The following is a 15,302-nucleotide window of genomic DNA, read 5'->3' as shown; positions in this document are numbered from 1 at the left end:
AAAAAAGAGTCGTGTAGGGCTGAGTAGAGTCAAGGGCCAGGGAAGACACCTCTGAAGGCAGGGGTGCTGCAGTGCCTTCTGAAACTCTTTCACCCTCATACCTTTGAACATACAAGATAGGCACAAGCCAGACTCTGAGCTAACCACAGCTTTACCTGCTCCCACAGGCTGCACTACTCAATTCCTTCCCTACCATCTTTGATGAGCTGCTGCAGATGTTTACTGTACAAGAGGTAGCAGAGTTTGTGCGAGGCACACTGGGAAGCATGCCTAGCACTGTGCACATCGGGCAGTCAATGGATGTGGTGAAGCTGCAGTCCATCGCCAGGACAGTGGATAGTCGCCTGTTTTCATTTTCAGGTAAATTAAGTTGAAAAGAGGTCCAATTTTATGTCTTCCCTTCCTGGATGGAAGCCAAAGTTTAAACAGTTCATAGTATCAGTTTAACAACCATATGTAAGAAATCAGTGACCCTGAAAGTATAGTGATTTTAGTAAACTATATGAGAAATTCAGCCAAGATTTGGGCCTGCCTGCTTGTCTTCCAGTTTACTCTTAGGAGCCCAGACCTTAGGGCAAGCTCATAAGGTGCTGTTTGTCCTCTCATGTTGTGACTGTAGAACTCCGTAAGGTAGGTGGCTTTAAAACAATGAATAGTGTGGGTATGACACCAGGTGGATCTCTGTGAGTTACAGGCAGCCTAAGCTACATAATAAGACTGTCATATGTACACCTAACTAGGACACATGCCTGTAACTCAGCATATGAAAAATAAAAAGCCATCCTTGGCTCCATAGGGAGGTTGAGGTCAGCCTGGCTTACATGGAACCCTGCCTCAAAAAAACAAAACAAAAAAGCACAAATACTTATTTTTTTACAGTTCTAAAGATTTGAAAGTCCAGGATCAAGGTACAAGTAGGTTTGATATCTAGTTGAGTCTACGTCCTGTTTCGTAGATATCTCTCCTCTCTGTTTTATCACCTAGCAGAAAGAGCAGGAACTCTCTGAGATATCTTTTAAAGAGCCATTAGTGCCAGGTGGTGATAGCGCACGCCTTTAATCCCAGCACTTGGGAGGCAGAGGCAGGCGGATTTCTGAGTTCGAGGCCAGCCTGGTCTACAGAGTGAGTTCCAGGACAGCCAAGGCTACACAGAGAAACCCTGTCTCAAAAAAAAAAAAAAAAAAAAAGAGCCATTAGTCTCAGCCAGGTAAGGTGGCACACACTTCTAATTTTAGCACTTAGGAGGCAGAGACAGGCACATGTCTGTGCAGTCAAGACCACCCTGATTTACATATCAAGTTCCAAGACAGGCAGGCCTATACAGTGAGACCCTGTCTCAAGAGGAGGTGGGGTACTAGTGTCATTAATGAGGATAAGGCACTCAGGACTTTATCACTAGGAAGTTATCCCGCTTCAAATGCTAAATGGGGATTAGGTTTTGATGTATGAATTCAATGGGGACATAGCCATACAGTATGTGGTGGGAGGTCTTTGGTCTCCAGGCACAGGTCCAGCCATGTGCTGGCTGTGGAATCCTGTCTCAACACTAGTCAGATGAAAGGACAAAGGGAAGGAGAGAGGACAAAAAAAAGTGCCCCGTCCTAGAAGACAAGGGTAAACCAGCAGTTAAAAAGGCCCTGAAGGGGCCTGAGAAACTCTGCTTGCTTATTTCTTTGGCTCACCAGTCGGATATGTATTCATTCCCTCCCTCCCCACCTCTCTTTCTAAGAGAGAAGTGGACAGACAAATTTTATAGTTCCTAGGCAATCAGGACCAACTGATGCCTTAGGAGTCCAGGAGACCTTGCAGAAAGAGAGTTTGGATTTATCCTTGAAGCTATATTGTTTATGATCAGTTTCAATGTATAGCACTATCAAATAGTAGCCTGATTATCTAAGTAGGATACCAGTATTCTAGAAAACCCCAAAGCACAAGAATAAATCGAAAGCGTCTGCATAAAAGGTTATCTGAATTTTCATAACTACAATTTTACATATTAATTTTTAAATTTTGACTTCAGAGCATAAGAACGACTTGTTAGTTCAATGCTGTGTACACTTGGAACTCTAAGAGCTGCTCCCACTGACTCAGCTGGAGCAGTGAGGATCAGTCCTGAGTGACATTACCACTGAGGAAATCAGCCCTTCTCCAGTAACTGTTGATGATACACTTCTTCTCCTGCCTCAGACTGAAAGATGTTACCAGTGACTTGGACACTGTCACTAATTCCACTGCTTACAACTCTCTCTTTATGTACTGTCTCAGAAAGTTGCTTTCAAACTACAGAAAATGAAACAGCCCCCTGCTCTCACTGATATTTTTACTTTTGTTATTTTTGTATGTGTTCAGCTGCTTGGCACAGTTACTTAAGAAAACTCATGTAATGTTGGACTATGTAATTAAATCTTATGATAATCCACCACCAAGTTTTCATTTGCATTTTATTCTGATTTAATGTTCACATTATAGCATCTTCCCTAAAATAGGCTTTTTCCAGTGATGTCATAGAAACAGTTCTTTATTCTCTGAGCATACTGATTGTCTTTGGCATGTTCTAACAACAAACTGCTATTCTATTGAAAGCAGCAATCAGTTGTTATAAATCCTACTGTAATTTGTGTTTTGATATAAAATACAGTAATTAACTTTTGTCTCAGCATCCTTTTAAATATAGAACAGCTGTCACACCATTATTTTTTAACATTGTATTTGACAAAACAATATCAAAACTCTTATATGTCATATAATTTATCTTTAGCTTAACATTTTTATTTCTGGGGTCTGGAAAGATGGTTTACTGGTTAAGAATACTAACTGCTTTTCCAGATGATCTAGGTTCAATTTCTAGCAACAACCATCTGTAATTCTGGTCCCAAGAAACCCAGTGCCCTCTTCTGGACCTCTGTGGGTACTGCATATATGTGGTATGCAGACAAAACACCCATATGCATGATAAAAATGAAAGAAATTATTTCTGAAGTTCATATGAAACCTTTAAATGTGATCAGATATAAACAATAAATTATAGTTTCCATGACTTGTGTTATTGATAATCTGAATTATTATGGACAGGTAAGACAGTATCTGCAGGGGTGCATAACCACTATCACAAGAGTTTAAGATGCCAGAAACATGGTCACACTTGTATTACTTAGTAAGAGAGGCCACTAACAAACCATTCTATGCAAGGAGACCCAAGCCTGGTAGAAGAGGAGTCAGCCTGCTTAAAGACTGGGAATCAGTTAGTAAGGGAGCTTGAGTGTAGGACAACCTGTCTGAGTTAGGGCTCCAGCATGACTTCTTGTTCTTGTAACATGACAAAGAAAAGAAAGATATTTTAATATATGCAGTAGGGTTGATCTAGAGCTCACTGGTTTTCAAAGGCTTTGACAAGCTAACATGATATTCCTATTCCAAAATCCCATGACCCAAGAGAGATAGGCCAGATGGTTTGACATGGTGAGCGCATGCCAGGGCAGGAGTAACAGGCTGTGAAGACATGGCATGAAGAGGAGCAGTTAGTAATTGCTAGTAAGCCTACAAATCTAGTCATTGTAGTTCATGGTAAATGTGACACACAGATTTTTTTGTACAAACTGCTTTTAATTTGAAGTTTAATCATTAAAAAGGTATCATTTGGAAACAAACTTCTACTTAAATCTTATTTACACATGCCATTAGTGTAGGGGTCTAAAATAATAATGAAGGAAAAAAAGATGGAGAAACTGTGTCATCGAATGCCTATAATTTCTACGCACAAGACTTAGACTTTTGGAAGTGGGTAACCTCTACTACGACTCTATTCTTAACCCCATCTCCTTCAAGTCCTACAATGCCACTAGCTTCTGTCAGTAGCCAGCTGTCCTCCAATGAATGACCTCATCTCTGTTTTCTTTCCTAGAATCCCGCCGCATCCTCCTTCCTGTGGTTCTTCACCACATTCATCTTCACCTGAGGCAGCAGAAAGAGTTGCTAATCTGCTCAGGGATTCTGGGCAGCATCTTCTCCATCGTCAAGACCAGCTCTCTGGTAGTGACCCCACAGCCCTCCCCACTTACTCTGCTCTGATCTTATGTTACTGTAGTCAGGAGCAGACCAACAGTGATCACTTTGTGTACTTCTCAGTCAGATGCCTTTATTGATGAAAGGCAAGTGCCCAAATGAATGTGTATGCCTAGCAAGTTTCTCAGTACAATACATCCTTGGTGTGTTAATAGTTATATTACTATAAATATACACCGATAAATCATTTCCCACAGTATCAGAAAGGCCATTCACATTTCATCTTCTGTTTCTATCAAAAGGGACTAACTCTGGATTCCTGGGAGTTTTCTTAGGATTTAAGTACAAATACCAGGAGGCAGACCCAGACTAGTTGGGGAATCTTGTTTATTCAGGCGTTTAGCTTTCAGATAGTTTGGTTCTCCCCACAGCGTCCTTACATCCTGGTGAGATAAGGTCAGGATGTGTGGTAGCTATCTGCTGCCCTTAAGAGTGCTGTACCTTTGAGACAGACATAGAGTGGTTCCTTAGACAGCAGTTTTCAACCATGTTCTTATCTGTTTTCTCTTTAAGGAAATATGTGGTAGAAGAAGAGATTTTGGGGTAGAGGAAAAGCATAGGCATGGATGAGAGTAGTATTTGCTTTCATATTATTTATTTTATATACTGATAATAGAAGAAATGTGTATTATAGAAAACTAGAAGACTATAGGGAAGGTATAAAGACAATGAAAAATAAGCATGGGTTTTATTATAATTTTTTTAAGTTAATGCTCCCAGAATAGAATTTGAAGTGCATTTAAAATGAAGGATATGACCCAGGTGATATTTACCAAACCTGACTACTTAGATTGAGCAAAAGAGGCACCTAAAAGAAAGGCATGCTTCATTTGGGCAAAAGATAGAAACTGAAAAGGGAGCTCTAGTGTCCAGAATTAAAGCACCCTCTAATAACAGAGACCCAGCTTGTCAGAACGCGGCTGAGATGGTTCTAGCAACACTGCTGTTTGCTCTTTGCTCCAGATAAGACCTGGCAGTGCTCCTTCCCACCAGACTCTTAGAAGCCACACGAAGCACATAATGTCTACAGTAGTCCACAGTCATATGTCTGGTAGCTTATTGCTAAAAGAAGGGAATACATTGAAGAGGGGTTTAAAAAATAAAGGAAAAATGAAAACCAGTGAAAAACCTAAAAGATATAGTTTGGTTGCATTTGGGGGAGTAGAGTGAATATAACTAATTGACTACAACTGCTCAAACATGTATCAGAGAAAGTAGTATTAAAATCACTTTGATTAATTTAGCCCCAAGAGCCAATTCCTCAGGTGACATGGGGCAGAATATAATTATATTTGGTGGATAGGTAAAAGGAAGATGAAATTTAACCTCTGTGAGATCAGAGATAAGTCTCTCTAGTCCATTTCGGTATAGTCAGGTTCTCAAACAGTGAGTGACACATAGTAAATGTTTAATGATAGCAACATGGATGGATAGAAAATGAGAATTATCATCAGTAGTTGTACAAATATTTTGAAGGGCTGGGCAGATGGCTCAGTGTTTAAACTGCTGCTTTGCAGGCATAAGAATGATGTGCATTTGGATCTCTAGCACCCACATAAAGACCTTGCACGATGGTACATGTGTCTATACCCCAACACTGGGTGAATGGAGAAATAGGAAAGATCCAGGAGACTTGATGGCTAGCCATTCTGTATAAAGTGCAAAGTCCAAGTTCAGCTGAAGACTTGGTCTCCAATAATAATAATGATAATGATGGTGATGATGTAGAGAAGAGCAGAAGACATCTGATGTCGACTTCTGGACTTCACGTGTGCACCACACAGAAATCACATGGATACACAAAATAAAATTTTATAATATATTTTAGAGAAGGGATAATGGGAATCTCTTTGGAAGATAATTAAAGCCACCCTACAAAACTTGAAATGAATATGTGATGTCTATAAAAGGATAATACAAACTGTTTTAAAATTCTAGTAACTGAGAAGTAGCCTATGAGAAGGCATGTTCTACTTTTATAAAGCTGTCAGAGATGTACGGATTGAGAATGGTCTTTCAGATGTACTGAGAATCACAACAGACTAAGGAATTAGAAATGGCCACAGAGGGGGTTTGCAAAAAATCGAGATGGTGGGGGGGGCTTTGCCATTTCTCAAACTTCATCATTTCTCAGTGTCATTAAAGGCATGCTTTCTCTTCACTACACTGGGGAAATCAAGGAAAACCTTTTAACTCAGGGCATTCATCTTTGTCCTGTGTGTCAAAATTACTGTGTCTCCCTGAGATTGAAATTTGTGGCTGGTATTAGTAAAGGCAAGGGCCCAGCCACCATGCCTGTACAGGTGAGGCATATCTGCCTCACCTCCTTCCAAAGCCATTGTCCTGGTTCCTCCTTATACTTCATATTGGTGAGTGTACAAGATCAGTATTAGATCACTCCTGATGTAACTTAGTGAGTTCTGCTCCTGAACAGCTCCTCAGCCTAATGCTAATGGTGTTCTCTCTCATGCTCACTTCAGGAGGCAGATGTCATGGAGGAGGTAGAGATGATGGTGGAAAGCCTCCTGGATGTTCTCCTACAGACTCTACTCACCATCATGAGTAAATCACATGCTCAGGAGGCGGTAAGAGGGCAGCGGTGCCCGCAGTGCACAGCCGAGATCACTGTTAGTAACTAACACTCAGGTGTTCTTGCTTTCTTTTCTAACCCGGGGCTCCTTACATTACTCCCATCTCACCACCCCACATTTTCATCTCAGCCTCCTCCCTGCATGGTGGTCAGCATGTTACCCTCTTCTTTCTTGACTCATACTCCCCTTCTCTCCATTCTGAAAGCTCTAGGTTCATATTCCCAAGACACTATTTTAGGGAAGGTTCAAGAAATGCTTCTTGTGTGATTTCTCTACTGTAGTTTCTGTTGGTCTTTGCCTTTAAGCCAAGTCCCTTGTTATAAATGTTAAGTGAAGCAGTATAGTGATACAACAAAGCTGCAGGCTGAGGGTAAAGGCTGTCTCCTGTAGGAAACCTCCTATAGCTCTCCTACATGATACAGGACAGAATAATTGTCTCAGAATTTTCTTGAGTCTATAATTGGTTTAGTATATAGTATTTGTATCTAAATTTTTAACATCAAGAAAAATATGTGGTAGAATTTCAGTAGTGTTGTTGAATAATACTTTTATATGACCTAATTAGGAGAAAAACAAACTGGGGAAGCATCTCAGAAGGAATAGAGAGACAGACCCTTTGGCACCAGATCCCACTGGCATATCCAGAGTGAATTTTACAGCCCTCGTGGTACCATGATAATCAGTTTGTGAGAGCGGTTTGTAGAACTCTGTTTGAAAAAAGTCATTTCTGAGTCCAAGCCAAGCTCTAGCATGTCAGGGTGAGCATGTATTCTGGAACATTTGGCCTGGGAAAAGTGTCTCCTCTGTTAAGAGCCCCTGTTAAAAAACATAAGACTTAACAATTAACTGTAGGCATGGTCATATTGCACAGGTGTGTGGTATTCCATAGTAAGAAGTAGACTGTCAGTATTCAAAATTCAAAATTCAAGACAGTTCATCTGTTCTAAAACAGATCCTAAAGAAAACATCAATAAATTCAATAAAAAGATTTCAGATAGAGAATTTTTAATTTGTCATCAGTATGTCAGAAACTCAAGTAGAGATAGATGAATGAAGTTTAAGTAAAAGAATTTTGAGCTGATAAGATAACTGGATTAAAAATCAGTTCTCTTAAAATGGACTGTCTTGAAGAGAGAACAAGAAGTTCAACTTACAACAGTAATGACCTTGATGAGCAACAAAAGAACCACGGCTTGTAAAATCCTTTAAGAAAAATGTACTGAGATTTTTGTTTGAGAGCCCCTGTTGAGGTCACTCTTTAATGTAGATAAAATGACTGTGCACCCTGACATTCCTAGTAGTCTAGCCTTCTAACCAACACTAATTATACAGCCTTGGATAGGGCTCTGACTCTACTCTAACGTTTGACAAATGTTACTAATGGAGTCATTCATTTCTGTAGATTATTATAACTATAACTTGTTGGGTACCTTTTATGTAATAGACTTTGTGTTTCAGTGCTACACACACACAGACATACACACATACACACACATCTAACCTTTACAGCAAATTAATTATGACTTCTTATGCCCATTTTCAAATAAAACTGAAGTTCATATACATGTGAAGATTTTATGTAGTTTCAAGACTCTAGAAAAGAATTCGATACATTAAAAGGCTGTTATCAAATTCCCTTGAATTTAGAAACACTTGAAAGTCATCTAAGCAAAATACTTTTTTCTGCGGAAACAGCCTTTTAAGAATCTACATGCCTTTTTTTCCTAAAGATTTATTTATTTATTTTATGTGTATGAGTACACTGTAGCTGTACAGATGGCTGTGAGCCGTCATGTGGCTGCTGGGGATTGAACTCAGGACCTCCGCTTGCTCCTGCCCTGCTAGCTACAGCTTAATATACTGTAGCTGTCTTCAGACGCACCAGAAGAGGGCGTCACGGATGGTTGTGAGCCACCATGTGGTTGCTGGGATCTGAACTCAGGACCTTTGGAAGAATAGTCAGTGCTCTTACCCACAGTCAGTGCTCTTACCCACTGAGCCATCTCGCCAGTCCCTGAACCCACATGCCTTAAATCCCAGCACTTGGGAGGCAGAGGCAAATGGATTTCTGAGTTGGAGGCCAGCCTGGTCTACAGAGTGAGTTCCAGGACAGCTAGAGTTATATAGAGAAACCCTGTCTCCAAAAACAAAAACAAACAAACAAACAAAAGAACCATGCTAGTAATTGTCATAACATGGCCTTTCCAGTCCTTAAAGCTGGTCTTTTGTTGTTGTTTTATTTTTAGTGTATCCCATTGACTTTAAAAAAAAAATACCTCATGATTATACTTAAATATGTTTTGAAGCTCATTGCCTATCCCCTCCCAAAGATCAGTTTCAACTCCTCTGCCTTTCTTTTGATCACTTACATCCATTTTCCCAGTTCAGCTGCCCTTCCCCAGTAGACGATGCAAATTTTGTCCAGAGGAGAGGCTCTTTTTTCCAAGTAGCCTCTACAGACTCCAGTATTGTATTCAGACAATGAGAGACTATTTAGCCAAAATGTTGCTGTAGAAAAAAAATGAGAGTTCACTTTGCAGTATTCCATATTATAAATAAAGGCTTTTCAGTAATTTTGTGCTGCAGAAACTTTATTAAAATTCCAAAGCGCTCCTACAAAGAAAGTTCATTTTTAGGAACACAGTTGTCACCTTTCTTCATGAACATTTGGGGCCATCTCAAACCCTCCCTTCTCTTCTTACCCTCTGTAATTTGAAGAACAGAGCCCCTGTGACCGGCTGTACTAAGTGTTTTTGGATTTGTTTTTGTTTGGATTGGTCCCCAGGGTGAATATGTGTCCTGCCTCCTCTCATTGCTCCGTCAGATGTGCGACACCCATTACCAACACCTCTTAGACAACTTTCAGAGCAAAGATGAACTCAAGGTATGTAACATAGCACTGGCTTTTCACCCAGGAAATGAAGTAGGCAGCCACAACTGTCCATAGACTTCTCTTTGTCAGAGGCTTGTGTTCAGGTACTGCGTAGGTTATTGGATTCAGCAGCCCAGTTTATACTGAGTATATAATTTCCACAGGTGGAAATCTGGCAGTGCCCTCCAATAGCCTGACCCCAGGCTAACACTTGAAATTTTTTCTGTAACCAATAGCAACCTTGTGAACATTTCCCTCTACTAGAGAATAACCTGAAGCATACTGGTTTAGAAAGCCAGTACTCTCTTATGTTTTATTCGGTGCAAACCAGGCTTTTCTACTTTAATAGCTATACTAATGATGATGCTGATAATGTTTCTTTATTTTAATGTAGTTCCAGAAAATAGCCAGGGTATACCCTTCCTACCTTGAGCTATCAGACTTTGAATCTGAAGTAATGAGGGGTAGATGATACTGAGAAATGAACTAGAATCTAGACAACAGGAGAACATCGTCTTGTCTTTCACACAAATAAATAATAAATGTGATATTTCACACACATATGTTTATGTACATGTATATGCATGTGCATATGTATGAAAGCTGGTGGAGAGAATGAGAAAAAGACCAGAAGGAAATGATGGGGGACAAGATGGAGTAATACAGTAGTGGACAAGTTCAGTGATCGTTATCCTTTAAAATGCCATAATGAAACCCATTTTTATGGTAACTTAAAAACAATAATATGGAAAAATAGAATCCACAAGTGTTTCGGTCTAACATGTAAACTTTCTTTCAATGCTTCTTTTCATTTTGCACTTCATATTTTACCTTTTGCTGTATTAACAACAGATACAGAGTGATTACCCAACTCCAGAAAATATTTCTCAGTTTTCAGATAGCATAGGTGGCTCTCTGACATGAGATAGTAGAGGGGATCCAGAGAGACTTGAACTAACTTTCCTATTCATTTTACCCTTCCCACCCTAGTCCACAGAAGTGTATGGTAGTGCCAAGCTGTGTTCTTCTAAGAGACTTGATTCCTGTTGTCCTCTTGTGTCCTATTGCTCTGATCTCCAAAGGCCCCACATTTGCAGGGAATGAAATTTCTCAAGTCTATTAAGTCAGTTACCACAATTTCTTTTATATTTTTATTTTTAAATTATGTGGGGGGAATATTTGCATATTTGTGCAGGTTCCCTCAGAGAGTAGAGACATTGGATCCCTTGGAAGTGGCATTGAGGGTAGCTGGCTGTAAGCTGTCCTGCATGGATGCTGGGAACAGAACTTGGATCCTGTGGAAGGGTAGTAAGTGCTCTTAACCACAGAGCCATCTCTCCAGCCCCAGTCTCTTCCTTATAAGTTTTCAGTAGTATTGGCTTCCTTTGATTACTGTTTTCTCTCCTGTTTTATTTGTCACTTTCTTGACTATCATTTTTAAAGTGTTGAAAAGATGCCTGAATAAGAGAACGTGTTCATCTACCATATTAACTTTGGAGCTCTTCTGTTTATGTGTTCTTTATGACAGCATCATTTAGCTATCATTTATATTTGTGTGTGTGTGTGTGTGTGTGTGTGTGTGTGTGTTCATGTGGCAAGGGGGCATGCCTGTGTTGTAGCATGCCTGTGAACCCTAGGACAACTTCAGTGTCCATCCTTGTCTTGAAATAGTGCTGCTCATTGTGCTTTCATTGTCCACACTGTGGTAGCCAACCCAAGACCCTCAAAGGAGTCTCCTGTCTTGCTGTCTCATTTTTAATGTAGGAGTTATGGGATCACACACACAGTAATTCATTTGTTATATGGGATCCCAGCTTAGGTCCCATGATTTCACAGCAAGAACTTTGTACACTGACTCATCTTCCCATCCTTAAAATTCTTACTTTTAAAGAGTATAGATTCGTATATCTATGACTGCATTCTTCTTACAAGATTATACCTAGCAAGATCAAGTTATCAATTTAAAATTTGCCACAAAATAATGAAGGCTAAAAGCAAGATCAGAGTTTTAAATGCTTAATGAGATCAAGAAAATGACCTCTTGCCCTTACGGTCAGAAAATATTGACACAGGAGACAGAAAAAAATCTAACAAAGAGCACAAACTGTTAATTCCCAATAGTGAAGCCAAGCCAATTTAATGAAGAAAGAAGAGGCCTCAACAAACTACTGGAATGAGTTGATATCTGCATACAAAACAAGGAGATTGGGCTCCTTCATACATGGCTCAGTTCCCCTCTCTTCTTTCAATGCATTTTCTTTGTTGTTTCTATTTCATGGTTGGTTATGATATGGCAAGAGACCATTCTTTCTGGTTCATTCATTCTTTCTCTTTGATATTCTAAATGTCTCTCCTATATCTGGACTAACATTTCAGAGCTACAATTTGGAAAGTTTTTTGCCATTATCTTGTTGAAAATGTTTTCTATACCCTCAGGATGAAATTCTTTGCCTTTTCTATATCTGTGACCTTTGATTTGTTTCTCTTCATGTTTTCTAGTCCATATATATTGGGAAAAGCTAGACACTTGTGTAATATGGCAACTCTGGAAATCAGAATACTCCCACCTCAGAGTTTGTTGTGCATTTTTATTGTTTTCACTGTAATTATGTTTCATTTGCTTTGAGTTTGTTTGTTTGTTTTGAAATAGGGCTTCTCTTTGTAGCTCTGGCTGTCCTGGAACTCACTCTGTAGACCAGGCTGGCCTCAAACTCAAGACATCCACCTGTGTCTGCCTCCTGAGTGCTGAGATTAAAGGCGTACGCCATCGTGCCTGGCTGTAGTAATTGTTCTTTGTTTAATAATTTTTCCTGACTATTAATTCAGGAGTGATTTCTTTATTCTAGATTGTTTGTATCCATAGTTGTTTTCAACCTTTTAGTGATGGTGTAACAGTCAGACAAGATGTTCTTAAATGCTCAAGATCAGTAAATCTCTGTACTTTACTAAAGGGCTCTGTGTATATTCTGGGGCTCACCTTTAATGTGCCAGCATTTTACAACTCTATCTCTTTGCAAATCTGTTTGTACAGAACCTCATTGTTCAGTCAGAAATGGGAGATTTTAGCTTCTTGGGTCTTTTCTGGCAGTATGAACAGTCCAGCATCTGTGTGGCCTTCTAGAATCCAAGGAATATATCAGATCTTTTCACGGGTCCCTATAGATATTTTTCAGAATTTCCTTGAAGCTTTTTGGCAGATCTCTTTTTGTCCCAACTAATGTAAATGTATCATGTATCTAGAATGTTAAATTATCTGTCTAGTTGTTTTTTTTTTTCAACAGATGTCCTATGGATAATTAGATAAGCTCTGAATTACATTAAATAAAGACAAGCCCTGGCAGTAGTGCTGCTGAATTCTCCAGGTCAAATAATAGCAATTCTCTGAGAGAATGGGCTTTTAGGGGGCTCTAAAACTATTTTATCCCAGTGGCTGCGAGGCTCCTGGTGTTTTACGGCTGCTGGGGTTCAGTAATTGAGTGATGAAGTAGATAGAGAAGATGTGAATGGGGACGAATGAAACAGAGCAAGATTCGGTGTGTCCTGACATACATCCACTTCCTTACCAAATGCTTTACCCTTGTTTGCTTTTTTTTGCTGTGGTAAAATACTGACCAACACCATCTTGGGAAAGGACAGGTTTTATTTAGTTTACAGGCTTATTTAGCTTACTGGTTACAGTCCGTCATCAAGGGGAGCCTAGGCAGGAACTAAAGCAGAAACCCTGGAGATGTGCTGTTTTAATGGCTTACTTTGCATGGCTTGCTCAGTTTGCTTTCTTCAGTTTGTTTTGTTTTGTTTTGTTTTGTTTTTTCGAGACAGGGTTTCTCTGTGTAGCCCTGGCTGTACTGAACTCACTCTGTATACCAGGCTGGCCTCGAACTCAGAAATCCACCTGCCTCTGCCTCCAAGTGCTGGGATTAAAGACATGTGACACCACCACCCGGCTCAGTTTGCTTTCTTAAGCAACCCAAGACCTCCATCCAGAGGTGGCACCACCCATAACTGCATAGTCCTCTCTTACATCAAACATTAATCAAAAAAAAGAAAAAATTGTCCACAGGCCAATCTGATCAAAGCAGTTCTTTAAGATTCTTTCTTCCTAGTTGACTCTGCTCAAGTTGGTAAAACTAGGCAGTACATTTTTCTCGAATTATGTAATACTGAATTTGTTAAATCAGTCTTAGCCACTTCATTATTTTCATAGACAGATTTATTAGAGGGTTTGTGATTTTTGCTTTGTTTTGTTTTGGGGTTTTGTGTGGGGGTGGTATTAGGAATTGAACTAAGCCTGTTGGGTACACTAAGTGTACTTTCTACTATTAACCTTCAGGAATTTCTGCTGAAGATTTTTTGTGTGTTCAGAAACCTAATGAAGATGAGCGTCTTTCCTCGAGACTGGATGGTGATGAGACTGTTGACAAGCAAGTGAGTAAGGAGAATCTGTACTGGCATCTACAAGCTCTACTCAAGCAGGGGTAATACGTATATGTGAGTGAGAGGAAGATTAAGACCAAGTCTGGGAAGAGACAGGAGTTGACAAATAGAAAATTTATTTGGAGTTATAATCCACAGGACTTGGCCACTGGCCATAAAGGCAGTGAAAGAAAGAGTCAAAGATAACTCAAATAGCAGTCTCTAGTAGTGAGGCTAGAAGACTGTGTGTTGAGGAAATACAGGAGCCATTAGCCTTGGTTGCTCTGCAGCTTTAGACAGAGCTCCATCTTGCATTGAGTTGTATTATCTACCAGACAGTACTTGCCTCCTGGAGTTGGTGCTGACTAGCCCCTAAGCCCTGGCTGCAGAGCTTTGGCCACTTCTGAGTACAGAGATGGACTGTCTGCCCCAGTCGTATTTCCAGTCTGTGCTTTTTGTCTTGGCAAAGTAATACAGGTAGTAACACATTTGTTCATTTGATCTCTGTCCTCTGTAGATTATGTGGTCTACCCTCGTTAGCCTACTGCTGCCTCTCACTAATCTGTCCTTTATGTTAGTGTTGTATAGAATGCAGTCAAATTATTTATATTAGATATATTAACAAGGCAATGTGATTTTTTTTTATGTTGAGCTGTTTATAGGACCTCTTTTCCCTTAAAACCTGCAAATGTTTTGTCCAGAACAGAAGAATCATAGAAGTTGCATAAATATTTCCTCAAGTACTTGGTTTTTATCTAGATCTTTCATGTTCCTGTCTCTTAGTTCCACTTTGAAAACTTGAGGTTTGCTAGCCTGAGGTGCAGGAGTAGCTCCTCATCTTGGACCCTGACCCTCGTTGACTCTGCTCTGCTGGAGTACTGCTCTCTTTTATGCACTACCTTCACTGTTCTGTTCTTCTATATAAAGACCCAGATGCCACTCTTTTTTTTTTTTTTCCAAGACAGGGTTTCTCTGCATAGCCCTGGCTGTCCTGGAACTCACTGTGTAGACCAGGCTAGCCTCGAACTCAGAAATCCGCCTGCCTCTGCCTCTCAAGTGCTGGGATTAAAGGCGTGTGCCACCACCGTCTGGCTTTTTTTTCTTTATATTGAAAATATATTATTTTTTTCATATAATATATCCTGACTACAGCTTCCTCTCTCTCTCTCTACTCCTGTCAGTTCCTTCCCACTTATCCTCCCATCACAATTTGTTTCCTTTCTGTCTCTCACTAGAAAAGAATAGACTTCTAGGGGATGATAATAATAAAATATAACAGAATAAAATAAGATAAAACAAAACTGTCACATGGAGTTGGGCAAATGTGAGAAAACAGAAGGAAAACCAACACGAGAAACAGAACC

At 39.8% G+C, this 15,302-nt stretch overlaps 1 protein-coding gene across 10 annotated transcripts in view; it reads left to right on the top strand.

The window, feature by feature from the left end:
• The window catches only part of Dock3 (dedicator of cytokinesis 3), a 299,780-nt gene that overhangs the window by 225,306 nt on the left and 59,172 nt on the right, over positions 1 to 15,302 (top strand). For 9 of the 10 annotated variants that reach the window (XM_031343655.1, XM_031343657.1, XM_031343659.1 and 6 more), the window contains 5 exons: positions 168 to 360; positions 3,902 to 4,029; positions 6,543 to 6,689; positions 9,439 to 9,537; positions 13,856 to 13,950. In XM_031343655.1, the coding sequence (XP_031199515.1) occupies positions 168 to 360; positions 3,902 to 4,029; positions 6,543 to 6,689; positions 9,439 to 9,537; positions 13,856 to 13,950 (662 nt within the window). The remainder of the gene's footprint in view (positions 1 to 167; positions 361 to 3,901; positions 4,030 to 6,542; positions 6,690 to 9,438; positions 9,538 to 13,855; positions 13,951 to 15,302) is intronic. The other variant, XM_031343658.1, reaches the window with a different exon arrangement.

Source organism: Mastomys coucha, unplaced genomic scaffold, assembly GCF_008632895.1.
Source record: "Mastomys coucha isolate ucsf_1 unplaced genomic scaffold, UCSF_Mcou_1 pScaffold23, whole genome shotgun sequence".
NCBI lineage: Eukaryota > Metazoa > Chordata > Mammalia > Rodentia > Muridae > Mastomys > Mastomys coucha.
This window is presented reverse-complemented; position numbering and strand designations above follow the sequence as displayed.